The sequence below is a fragment of the Manis pentadactyla genome, chromosome 14 (genome assembly GCF_030020395.1).
Source record: "Manis pentadactyla isolate mManPen7 chromosome 14, mManPen7.hap1, whole genome shotgun sequence".
NCBI classification, from domain to species: domain Eukaryota; kingdom Metazoa; phylum Chordata; class Mammalia; order Pholidota; family Manidae; genus Manis; species Manis pentadactyla.
In genome coordinates, this window is record NC_080032.1 from 91,045,603 (window position 1) to 91,059,011 (window position 13,409).

The 13,409-nt window shown below is 46.4% G+C and overlaps 1 protein-coding gene across 4 annotated transcripts in view; it reads right to left on the bottom strand.

Moving 5' to 3' along the window:
• Positions 1-1,426: 1,426 nt before the first annotated feature.
• The window catches only part of SLC38A1 (solute carrier family 38 member 1), a 56,213-nt gene continuing 44,230 nt past the window's right edge, over positions 1,427-13,409 (bottom strand). For all 4 annotated transcript variants that reach the window (XM_036889484.2, XM_057491676.1, XM_036889482.2 and 1 more), the window contains 5 exons: positions 10,996-11,096; positions 9,105-9,220; positions 8,520-8,661; positions 8,331-8,428; positions 1,427-6,871 (listed from right to left, as the gene is read on the bottom strand). In XM_036889484.2, the coding sequence (XP_036745379.2) occupies positions 6,773-6,871; positions 8,331-8,428; positions 8,520-8,661; positions 9,105-9,220; positions 10,996-11,096 (556 nt within the window). In that variant the 3' untranslated portion in view covers positions 1,427-6,772. The remainder of the gene's footprint in view (positions 6,872-8,330; positions 8,429-8,519; positions 8,662-9,104; positions 9,221-10,995; positions 11,097-13,409) is intronic.

Sequence of the window (13,409 nt, forward strand, 5' to 3'; positions counted from 1 at the left end):
GAGTGCGCTGAGAATGATGCTAATTTCATCAGGTCAAACAACTGGAACAAAGGTTGGTTTACTTCCAGAGCCGACACCCACAAAGCCATCCCAGGAAAACTGCCTAGTACTACCCTTACAAGGGGTTAGGAAGGGCACCTCCCGGCAGGCCAGCAGCCGTGGCAAGTACGGGGGAACTCAGGTAGACAGGAAGCCACCGAAGTTTATAGACAGTGAAATAGCGTGGAGTTCCTTGGGCCGACTTTCCTCGGCTTGAGCTTGCAGATGACAGGCCTTTCCAGGAGCTTTTGAACCATGCGTGGCTCTCGGTTTGCAAAGCAAACCCAAGTGGTTAACGTACACTTGCTGCACCTATACGAATCCTCAGGCCAAACCTAATGAGAACAGCCTTTTTTTATGATCAAGAATAATCTTTGAGATTTTTATGGTCACAGAAAAGGAAGTTATTGGATAATTGGAAAGACTTTGGAAGAGGCTAAATATGCTATTGGGTGTACTTTCCATAGATTACTAGATGTCCTTTCTGGGTTATCTGATTCTATATGAATTTCCTTTTTTTTTTTTTTTTTTGTCTTTGAGCTATTTTATAACCCTGTGAATTGTAGAAAACTGATGGAGAAATGACTACTGGCCCAGAGGAGCAAATGAATTCTGCTGGTGGAAATGCAGTTGGTTCCCCCCGTAGAGGCCAGTTTTGCATGTTAGCGTTCATTTCAGCATTCTTGATTGCTTCATATCTGTGTCTGTTCTTTGAATTCTCCTTTGAAATGTTTTAAAACCTCTTACTTGCTCTTTCATGAATAAGGAGCTACACACAGTGTCAGGCACATGCCTGCATAGTCAGCAGGGTGGGTCACCCACCGGGGCCGCTCAGGGAGTCAGGGCTTCACACGCGGCCGCACCTGGAAGGCCCGGCTTGTTCGCACGCTAACCCCAGCCACAGAGAGAATTTGGTTATCAGACTTCAGCCAACTGACCGGTGAGACTTTCCTAAGGTCATGGAGCTGGCAATGGACGAAGAAGAGATGAGGCTGCCGGACCTTTCTCAGTAGTTCCTGGAGAAATGGGGGGAAGCCCTGAGAGATTATTTTATGGGTGGCTGCAAGTGGGCACAGGAAGACTAGAGTCCCAACTATCCACAGATCAGAGACAGACATTCATAAAGATGAACCTGAGTTTAAAAAGAAAATATGTTCAGCCTACTCTGATTATGAACAATGGACAAATATGTAATGTTTCAGACCAGATAGATTTCTACCAGAAATATTTTCTAAAGTTTGGGCACTTAAATATAAGCTTCCACAAACTTAGTGTTTCAGAATACTGACAAATGTGCGCAGCACTGTCCCCAGTCCTGCACAGTGCATATGGTACCCAAATGCACCCTTTTTAGTATTGCATCCAGAAAGAATGAATACAAAATTCATAAGTTCACATTTTTAATGTTTAAAAACTATGCTAACAGAGCAGTTATAGAACAGAACTTCTTACATTTATTTATACCACATCCTGGGGAAAAAAACCTCTATTTGATTAATCATGAACAGCCAAGTTTTGTGACTTGTGACTCACTTAAATTACCCATCTGAAATTCATTTACAAGGTTTTACAATAATGAAATGTAAAATACACTAGACTCTAGAGAGTGGATTACATACCAGTGATCAAGATTCAGGTGTTCTGAGAAAAAATACTTAAGACAATATGTTGACGTCAACACTGAAAATAAAAGACAGACATGCAAGACTTTCAAAAGTTTTTGATGAAATAATGGTTCTTTCTTTTTTCCCCCTCAAATTTGTGCTCATGGTTAATGTTCAAGTTTCCCCCCACCTTCCCACCCTTTCAAAGTTTGGGAATTGCAGCAATTTAATCTTGGAAAAAAAATTCTCCTCCCCAACTTCTGTTTTCATGAATACCGTGTAGTGGCATCAGAGTGAACAGTGGAAGAGCATAATGAAGACACAGTTTGTCATTTTGCGTGTACCTATTTCTCTATGACAATAATTTGGGTCTAAATACTCCTTATATTTGTAGCTCAGAGAACTATCTTTTAAATAATTGATCTTAATACCACTATAAGAAATCAACACAACTATTTCCCAGATATTTCTCTTTCTAAACAAGTATGAGTTTTAGGTTCCAAGTTAACACTGAGAGAACTGTTATCTGGGAGAGAATGTCAGTTTTCTAATTCCCAAACAAACTCACCAATATCTACAAAAACATGTATTCTCGATTGGCAGATACTAGAGACTTCTATTTCTGTGTGATCAACAACTGCAAAAATATACAGCCTCCTATTTATTTACAGCATTTTTACAAATGAACTATTTCCTACAGTAAACCTCAGCTGCATAGATTCTTCCTTTTAAAAACACAAATTCAAGCCTGTGCACAGATGGGCCCAGTTTTACAGCCCTTCCTCTGAAAACCCTAAAGGAGAATGTCTGAGCCTTGTGACTTTTGCATGTTTTTCAAGAACCTTCCCTGGTAGATTTAGTGATATTTTTCAGTTGTTAGCCACTCCATCCCCAATTTGTATCCGAAAGCTTTATGTCACTATAAATAATTCACTGTGTGTATTTAGAGGAAGCATGTTCTGGTGCCGTAGGATTCTCAGATCTACCTTCCCGAAGGAAAACTACTGTATTGCTAAGTGACACAGTTTGTATCTTTATTCTGCAAGTAGCTAGAAGTTTACTGTGAACTAGAATGGAGAAATCATGTCAAGTTTTTTAAGCCTGAAGCCATCTATAAGTGATCAACAGAGGGAGACCAACGGCTTCTGCTCTAAGGCATGAAACCCAGTGTGGGATCCCACCGCGACCTCCTGCCCCCCAGCAGCCTCCACCAGCCTCCACCCTTGTCGCCGAGTGTGCAAACGCTGGTGCGAGCAGACCTCAGTGGGGGACTCCCTGTAAGAAGGGCTGCCTGATCACCAGACGGCACACACCTGGGGCACACCTGGCGGGAACCGTTTCCTCCTAGGGTACATTTACAAAGGGTATTTTAGTTTCATTCCTCTAAACAAACAAAATCTGAACTAAAACCACCTCATTTCCATTTCTTCAGTTTCAAAAATGCACCCTTATCATGCCTCAGCTTCAAGCTACACCGGGCGGGGCACAGGCGGCCTGCCTTTCCGAGAGCCACCCTGAGGCAGGCCCAACGGAGGAAAGAGGAGACGAACTTAGTGCGGTTCTCAAACCTGGTGTGCATCAAGACCACCAGGGGCCTTGTTCAGGCTGCGTCGCCTCCACCCCGACGGCTGATTCACTGGTCGGCGGGGTGGGGGGCCCGAGAACGAGTCTGCAGTCCAGCAAGCCCTGCAGATGCTGACACAGCCAGTCTGGGACCACACTTTGAGAACCGCTGGTTAGAGGCTTAAGTCCAACTCCAGAAAGAAGTTGGCTCTGGGTTAACGGCCAGAGGGGTCCTCTGAAATACCGAGGAATCCTACACAGCCCTTTGTACATCCCAAGCCCTGTGACCAACACCCATGTGTGCCTTTCTCAGCACGGTTTTCAAATGGAAGAAAGGGAGGTGGGTAGAGAGCTTTTCTAACCTCTTGACGACTGATTACCGGGTGGTTAAACCCCGGTCTACTAGCAGGAAACCCACTAGAAGTGCTGTGCTGGCCTCAGTGGCTGGCACATGGGAGAAGCTATGCAGCAACCCCTTTCTGCAGCGGGCAGACAACTGTAGGGCAGAAGCCAGAGACCCCCCGAGGAGAGAAGGGCGCCAGCTGAGGACTGGCCCTGGCAGCTCACAGCACGTCCTCCGCTGCCCTCCTCCCACCACCTCGCTCCCCAGTGGCCTGGCCCATCCTTCCTTTGCTGGAGACCCTCCCTCAGGCCATCTGGTCCCTCTAACGGGTGACGACTCTACCCCCACCGTCCAGCAGGTGGCGTATTGCCGGGAGGGGCAGTTCAAGTTCCAGTAACAACTTAACGGGCAGCTCTGAACACCCCCCAGCCAGCAGGAGGTGACGTTGTTTAGTGGCTCTTTGGAAGCCTGCTGTGCTGTCCTACTGCAGCTGAGCTCTTGCGCCACCACCTTGCCCAGCCGGTCTAGGGGCCTAGAAACCATGCATAGCCTGGTCCCTGAAGGAAAATACATCCAGGTTGCAAACTACAGACAATTTTACAAAATGACCTGCTCATAAATGGGATTGCATGCTTGACATGACTATATGTCATTCCTATACACACTCTATTATCCCCACTTCCAGTAAGTAATACTAAGTAGATTAGAGTGGGCGATGCCCTAGAGAGCAGTTCTGGACCCTGAGTGCGAAGCTGGCACTGCTCACAGGGTCCTGTCTGCCTAAGGGTTCGCCAGGGAACGTGGTTCTCAAGCCCACTAACTCAGCAGGAGAACGTCTACAGGGCTTGAATGTGTTGTTTAAATTCTACCTAACATCTGTGATACTTGTATTTTTAGCTACCAGTGCACTATTCTGAACAAGAAGAATAAGAGCTACTTCACAGCCAATCCCCTACAAATAATTAATCAGTGGTATTTGACAAGCAACAGTAGGATCCATTACATTCAGTCCACAATAAACTTAAACATACAAAGATTTTTAAAACCCCTGGTATTAGACATATATGACAATGTGCCTCCTCCAAATAAATGTTTTAAATTATAATAAAAAATATTGACACTTAAGATCCAGAGATGCAAAAATATCACTACCCATCCCAAGAGCTAATGATAATTTCCTAAACCGACTGTGTGTGTAAAATGAACTATTGTACGTTAACGAGGAAAATGGATGGTAGCTTACAGACTAGGTGATTGTGTGTCAGCGGGGAGCCTGGCTCTCTCCTCACTCAGTCTAGACAGGCCTCCGGCTGACCGACGTCCTTGCTGTTTCCCTCCTTTCCTTGCACATCTAATATGAACAACGCTGCTGGAAAGGACAGGGGTGGCTGTAAGTTCACTAGTTTAGGTATTCACAGGTAGGTGTTCACATCTAAATGCCTGAACTCTGACCTAATGTGGATATAATTCTGGAGCATCCCTTTAAGAGTTCCAATGATCCCACCAAGCAATACAGGAAATAACATTTCCTTTTTCTCCACCAGGGTCACAGCAAGGTGCCTGAAGCCTGCCTTTGCCTTGGGGCATTAGTGTGTAAAGGGAGGGACAGATCCATGTTCCGAGGGTCTGTGGTTAGATTCTACTTCTCTCTGGATAAGAAATCTGTGCTCTGCGAACTTACCGTGTTGAAGTTCAACCAGAATACAGAAAAGACACAAGTCCTGTTTTCAGAGACCAGATCATGAGGCCCGCACACTCCCGACTGCGATGCAGGAAGTCCAATCAGAGGTGTGGTCTAGTTGGAGGGATGCAATTCTGAGATTTCTTTACTGTTCCCCATTCCTTTCCAAGCTACACTTCGTCCCCAGCTCTCTGCTTTTTCAGTTTCTGTGTAGTTTCCTTCACCCCTTTAGGAGAGGTGGGTAAGAGTGTGGGGCAGCTCTGTCCTCCTGTGAGGGTCCTGCCAGGTGGGTGGGAGGGCCCGCACCTGCTAAGGGAGAGAAGAGGAAAGAGCTGAGCACCGAAGTCCCCTGTGGGGGAAGGACGTGCACAGGAATCTCACAAGCTCTCACACTCGGTCTCTGAGGGTTCTTTTTTTCTCTCAAGACTCTGGATGGGTTGTTAATGGAGAAGAAATAGGAATCAGGCTTATTTAAGGTACAAAAATCTTGTATTTGCAATAACCTAAATTCATAGATATAAAACAAGTCTTGTACAGACCTCCCACAAAGTACCCAATATAAAACAGGAATTACTTATCCTCGATCATCCTTGGCTAGATACACATTATTCTCTGTGCAAAGGCTGGTGGACATGTGTAAAAGCTGCTGGGTTGATAATCTGAAAGAACGTCCCCCTTGCACCGTACAGGTGCAGGGCTGTAGGCCGTCTGCCTTACGAGTGTTTCCCTGGGCTCGTGAACGCCCTGTTCTGCAGCCCCTGGCTTCTCAGCTTGTCACGAAGTTCCCCGTCAGAAGGAGTTGACTCAGATCAGAGCAACAATTTGCCAAGAGCGAAACGAAACTTCATTTGCTAGATCACCAAAATATTTGGTTTACTGTATTTACCACGGTAAGAAATCATTCTCACCCCCGTCGCAGCTGAGTGCGCCCGTCAGAGAAGGTCTTTTGGAGAGCGGAGCGTGGCCGCCAGGCCATCAGAGCCGCCTCGAGTACTGGGCAGTTCTGACCCAGCAGTGGCACAAGCCCTGTGACTCTCCTGTGATTATGCTGTGTGCTGTGTTAACCAAAATAGGCAAATTATCTACGAAACTTTTTCTCTGTAAAGCAAAATAAATATATACAATTCAAGATTTTCTCTTCTAAAAAGGTACGGATAATATGAGTTGAACATTGGTAGGAAAATTATTTCAGAATCCAGATGTATCATAAACAAACATAAGGATGATCATGTTTCAAAGTTCTAAGAGACCACAAAGTCATGAAAGAGGAGAGTGAAAAATGACCGACGGTGGAAAGTACCGGGAAATACGATCACATGAAATTTGGAAAAATAAAATCCACAATCCTTAAATTGATCTCAGATATTAGAGGGACATGAAGAATTATAGAAACAGGTCTGTTTTGCTACCAACGTGCTATTCCACGTTAAGTATCTGATATATTTCTGTTCACTTCTGTAAACTTGCAAAAGGGATGACAGCGGCTGATGTGTGGCCACCTGACTGGGCAGGAGACCGGAACGTTCTCTCCCTCAGCTGGTCTCAGTGGCCCTCGTCCCCGCCGGACAAGGCCCAGTCGTAGATGACCAGGGGGATGCTGACGAGGGAGAACAGCAGCCCGAGACCAAGGAAGAGGGCAGCCTGCAGCGACAGGAAGGCACAAGTTACTTACAGCAGAGCAGACATTGTCCACAGACACCCAGGGAGAAACAGAGATGCTTCCCTCTCCTTCTGTGTCCCCTTGTATTTGGGGTTCATCATGACCATTGCTGACCTCTGAGGATCTTCCTAAAATCATATGAATCTGATTCTCTAAAGATGGGAAGACAGGAACAAGCTATGCGGTCACGGTCTACACTCTCTGACCTCACGGTCGCCTTGGAGCGAATCCATCCTATAGGTGGATGGGTATTCTTACTTCTTTGAAACTAAGATCACAGCTGAAAAAAGAATGGCCTTGGCAAACATACAGACCATTCTGCTGTTCTTCACCAACTAACCTGGGTTACCACTGGCAGGGAGCATTTTTTCTTGAAAAAAGTGGGAAAAAATATATAAAAGCAAAGTAGACTTGATTAAATGAAATGGGAAGCGTCTAAATTACTTCAAAGGTTACTAAACCCAGAATTGGGAGAACACGGGATTATACACTGCCTGGCATGGCAGTGCCCAACGAGCACTTTGCCAAGAGAGGGCAGAGCATCAGGAGAGTGGGAGGCCTGGGGGACGGAGAGCGTCTGAGCTAGTCTGGCACCACAGGGACCCCCGTCTCACGCTCTCCACAGAGCCCACCCCCAGCTGTGCGGGGTGCGGGGCTCAGCCTGGAGAACGCATGGGCAATGGGCCGCCACCGTTTTCAGATGCACTCAGTATATTTCACTGCGTGTCGGGTGGCTGCTCCTTCCTCTCTGGGCCGCCTTGGAAGGATTTGGGATTCATGGCTTCAGGGACAATCCTGATGATGGAGGAGCTGCTCTGGCAGCAGCATGAGTGCGGCACCTCCTGGACGACAGCGCTCCTGCCTACAGCTCTGCTCTGGGCTGCTGACGCGGGGCCGTGTTGGCCACGGCTCAGCCATCTGGGAAGCCTCCTCCGGGCCGAGCAAAGCAGTGCCCCAGAAGGAGCTCACACAGCAGCCTCCTCTCCCCGCCTTCCTGTCTGGGCCCCACCTTCAAGGTGCCCCTGAACACCACCAGGCCTGGGAACAAGAATCCCATATGGCAAGGGAGCGTCTGGATCCAGGTCTGTGGCTCCAAAGCATTTCGTTGAAATCAGTCTTTAGGCTAATTCAGCCATTTTAGCGCAGGCACCACACACTCCTGGGCTGCAGGGAGGAGCTTCGTGACCAGAATCGCAGACTTGGAAGGCTGCACTCCTAGGGGCCCCTCTCCGGGCACTGCTCTAAGAGCTGAAGCTGAGGGGCACCAGAGAACAAGGCTGCACCTCGTGGGGTAGTTTCTGAAATCGCGTTTAAATCTCCCACAGGGGAACCACAGGACGTTTGCCTGCCCCCAAGCCTCTGAAAGTGGTGCTGGGGGCACAGGCTGCCAGGGGGATGCAGGTGAGCCTGCAGGGAAAGCCGGAGCGGCCAGAGACATACCCACATTCTCTGAGTTCCTTTATCTCCATCCTGGTTTGTAATTTTTAAATACAGAGATGAAGGTAGAATGAAAATTAGCACATTAGCAGATGTCACGCCTGTAAAATGAGGGAGAAAAATGAAGCTGTTAATGTGAAATTTTAGCTTCTTAAATGCCTGCAGAAGGGCAAGCGTTTCAGAAAGCCGTACCTATGACCCCAAAAATATCCTTCATGGATGGAATGAAGATCACCAGCAAGTTGAGGATGACCAAGAGCATGAAGGTAACCACGGTGTGATGGCATAAGTTAAACTTTGTTTTCTTAGCCAGTTCAAATAAAGACGAACGGACCTGTGGGGAAGGAAGCAGATTCCGTAATGGCTCCACAGAGGCTGATGACCAGCACAGAGGGCCTCACGGAGAGCTCGGCGGCACCCAGTGAACCCACAGATGGCGTGGCGGAGGGAGGAGGCTTTGACTTCAGACGGAAATGCCCTAGTTTATGAACAGGAGGTCCTTTCTCTGCTACTGCGGCCGAGTGTTCTCTCCCGGCCCTCCTACACCCCCCATGCGTGATCAAGATCCAAGCATCCATCCCACCTGCATTTCTCTGCAGAGGGGCAGAGCCATCAGAACAAAGATGCACCCCATCTCACCGACCCCACCCTTTCTGATTTGCCGGCCACGTCTGGGACCTGTCCCTGGTGCAGTTTCAGGGACACGGGGAAGTCACCACACAGCTGCTCCCTGCTCGGGGCCTGGGGGCAGGCGGAGGCGCGAAGCCTCCCACCCACCGTGAAGAACAGCACGGGCACTGTGAGGATGACAGCGACGATGACGGCCAGCCGCACGCACAGGATGAGGACGTCTCTGCTCTGGTACTTGTGCAGGAGGTCCGACAGCACACTCTCTGAGGTGGGGGCGGGGCAGGGAAGCAATGTCGTGGGTACTGACGCATCTGTTACAACGACTCAGAAGGTTGCAAAGACGCGTCCCACCAGCCACAGAGAAGTGCCCACAGGGACCCAGACCATCGCCAGGAGAAGACGCGCAGAACGGGATGCTAGTTCACACCAGATCACAGCGGGAGCGAGTGGGACTGGAAGCCAGCAGCCCGCAGGAAGCCCCCCCACGCCCGCCGGGGGCCGCCCCCACGCGGCTGCAGTCTCGCTGGGAGGGCGGCAGGCCACTCACAGCCTCCCCTAAAGTAACCTCTTAAAACTCAGCTCCTGGTGGCCCAGAGGCAGAGGCATGAATGGAACTCAACCACATCAGTAAATAATTCTCTCCCATGCATGTTTCTCTTATTTAAAAAAAGTATTTAGCTTATGTGCCACCCTGGACTCTGTCTCAGCTCTGAACTTCAGGAAGTGTTATTTCAAAGACAGCCAGGGCTACAGGGTGCCGGGCAGCAGCGGGCACGTGTGGGTGCCTCTCGCAGTGGTCACTCGCCGCCCGCGGGTCACCTTCCCAGGGCTTCTCGTCACCAGCCTCAGGGTCCTGGGTGTGGACCCCTAGTTTTAGTCTGTGCCACAGACTGGTCTCAGTTTTGGATAAAGGTTATAATAGGTTATAACAAAAGTCTCAATATTCTAATTTCCTTGGTTCAAAATTCCTAACCATTTAAAAACAGCTGAGCCTTTTTCTTTAACCTAAGAGTATAAAAAGGTTTGTTATTCCATTATATGCAGGGGGGGAAAGAAGGGTTTTTAAAGAAAAACCATAGCCTAAGAAAGATAACAATGAGACTGTTCAGCCAACACTAAGCTCTCTCCCCCTCCCTTTACCCACCCTCCGTCCTGCGACTACAGGAAACTCAGAAACGCCATTTTTGTGCAGAAATTAAGTGTGGAATCTATGGATCCACTTGACAATGTTCTCCAATGCTTGTAAAAATGCTAATAATACAACTGCGCAACCAGGGTGGCCCTTCTCTCTAGGCTGAATCAATATCTCTAAACATGTCTAACTTTTTGAGACATTTGTGTTTATAAAAATAAAAGTTCTCCAAAGAAATGTTATTGAATAGAGAAGAATGTGAAATATATGTATTCAAATTTAAGTCAGGTCCCAAATTATAATGATAATGAAAGATGCTAAATAAAGCAGCAGGATAGTTTGAGTAAGAGGATGAAGTAGTTGAGGAAGGTGCTGCCACTCTTAAGGGGCCAGTAATGACCACCAAGGAAACCTGGTGCCCTCTCAGGTTTAACCTTTAACTTTCTCTGCCACTCTTTCAAATCTCTACAGGGCTCCAATTTGCCGGGAACACTGGGACACCTTATTTTTAATTAACATGGAGAGTTGGGGTAAAGTGCTCTCCCTTCCCTTCCAACATCCGTCTCTCTCTCTCTCTTTTCTATTAATGGCATTTGACCCAGTTTGCAACAGCAATTAGCAAAGCTTTCCCTCAGTAAAGATGGCATGCTTTATAAAATGAATTTCTTTTAAGGACAGCATTAGGAGAAAAAAAATGACAGTATCTTTGTTCAGTAATTTTTCTACAGTGCAGCCTGCATGGATGCGGAACGGAATGACGGCCACTTGCTTTAAGCAGAGGACCAGTAAAATCGATGCATAGGTTTGCTGCTCTTCTTGGCTACCATGTCACAGGCTATTTTGATACTGAGTTTTACCAGCTCATCGACATGCACCTGTGCGTGTGTGCTGGCAGAAGCCACTCACCATAGAATGTCAAGTAGCCGAAGACAGCGGTCAGGAGGTACATGACAAACATGGCGAAGAAGGAGATATTTGACACCATCTGCATCTTCTTCTGTGAGCGACTAAACAAAGATAAAGGAATGTGACAAATCAAAAGCCACGATACTGCATTTAAACACCAGTAGTAACACAGGAGAAAATGGACTGGACTTCCTATCAGGCCACAGCAGATCTGGCTAGCTGTAGTTACGCCAGCTGAGAACGACTTCCTCAATGCCAAGTGGGTGTTGGGAGAGATCCGTGGGACTAACAACCCTCCCTGGAGTTTCTTCCCCATTCTTTTGAAAGAATATCAGGTTCCCATCTAAAGGGCGGAGAGTATTCCTTTAATATTTGTGTTTGATGTCATCTCCACACTCAACATGCACGGGAAGAAAGGCGGCAGTTCACACGCTGCTCCCGCAGTCCCAGAGATCAGGAGCGAGTGGAGCTGCCCTTTGCTAAAGCTGCGGTTCCGGTTCGGGCCTCCCCGCTGAACAGCCCAGAGATGCCCGGGATGTCTGCACAGCTCAGCGAAAAGCGCCCATGAGGCCACAGCCGTGGCGACGAGGGGCCCGACCCCTTAGGGGACGGCCACTCCGGGAGTTCCGGTGAACCTTTAAGGCCTTCCTTTAACTGCCCAGATAATTAATCTGCAAGACCTGTGCTCAGTGACAGACCACTGACAGTCACGACATTCGGTCGTTCCACATTCCTGGCCATAACCAGGGTCATAACCATATTCCTGCAGGAATATGGGAAACGAGAAAACCTGAGAAGTCCACACATGAGAAAATTAGAAACTAAAGCCTGGGCGGAATGGGTTGTTTTAATTTGTCTGATTTTTCTCAAACTACTCAAATTCAGTTAGATAATAACCATCATATCATTGATAAGTTTTCACAAATGCCTAGGGTGCCTAACTGGTTTTCTTGGTTTCACTGGAGATGGCTGGTAATTACAGGTATGCTTTGGTTATGTAACTATACTCCTATTATGTTAATGTGTGTGCGCAATTTAAGTAGTAGCTTAAAATCTATACATGCTGAAGTTACTCTACAAGAAGATATGTCAAAGAAATAATCAATCTTCCCATGTGTTCTCCCGCCTGCTACTTCTATAGCTTTTCTTCTTTCTTCCTAATTACAACGAATTCTTAAATAGAATTCGTGCCTCATATCAAATTTACCGAGTATCATAACTCCTCCAAGTGGTAAAGATACCTCAAGACAAATGCTGGGCATAGAAGCCACAGGGCATAAATATGCAAAGAAATAAAAAGCTAACCATTTCAAACAATAAGGCTTCTCTCTCACTTACCAACTTAACATTTCCCTGTATGGCCCCGGAAGATGACTGGTTAGCCAGAGATGGGTAAGATTCCTCAAGGGAGGAACAACCTAAGACAGGCACAGTCGCAGGGGGGTCATCAGGTGAGAAATTGGGGATCAACAGAGGTGAGGCTTAGAACCTCACCCCACCGTTCTGAGAGAAATCTTCTGCATACGTGGATGTTTTATTGCCCTTGTCTAGCTTGGATTAACACATAGTCTACAGGCACACACCTGATCATCTACATTTGCTCTCTTACAACACTAAACTATGTTTTCTACCTTTATGTTGTATCTACCTACCACTTCAGCATCTTATTAAAAATAATAAAGAGAGAAATGTGGTATCCACATATAAATCAAGTATAAAAATCAAATGTGTATTCATATTTGAACTGACTGTTTATAGTTCATAATGCATGAGCAAAACCAAAAGTTTCTGTGATGACTGCCCTTGTACTGTTCACCATGTAACTTAGTCACTATGTAAGAATTTGTTCTCCATATAAGAACTTGTTCGTTATGCTTCAGAAGATTGGAGACTGACGAAAATTAGGCTTGGGGTGGATTAATGATTGTGCATTGAGCATTGACTCCCCTATACAGAATTTTATTGTTGTTAACAACCATTTGATCAATAAATATGAGAGATGCCCTAACAACAGCAACCAAGAAAAAGTACACACTTCCAATTGTAAAATAAATAAGCAACCGGGATGTAATGTATAGCATAAGGAATATAGTCAAAATATTGTAACAACTTGGTATGGTGATAGCTGGTACTTAGAATTATCATGTATATAAATGTTGAATCACTGTGTTGTACACCTGAAACTAATGTAATGTAATACTGTGTGTCAACTACCCTTCAATAAAAAATAATTATCTAAAAAAAAAAAAAAAAAAAAAAAAAAAAAAAAAAAAAAAAAAGAAACTAAAGCCTGGGCTATGACATCTGAAAAATGCCAAAGACATATTTAAACACCCTAAACAGAGGATCATAAAGTAGATTTGATCTGCACATAGGTAAGTGGACATTGATATTCCAGAATTTACCCATGCATT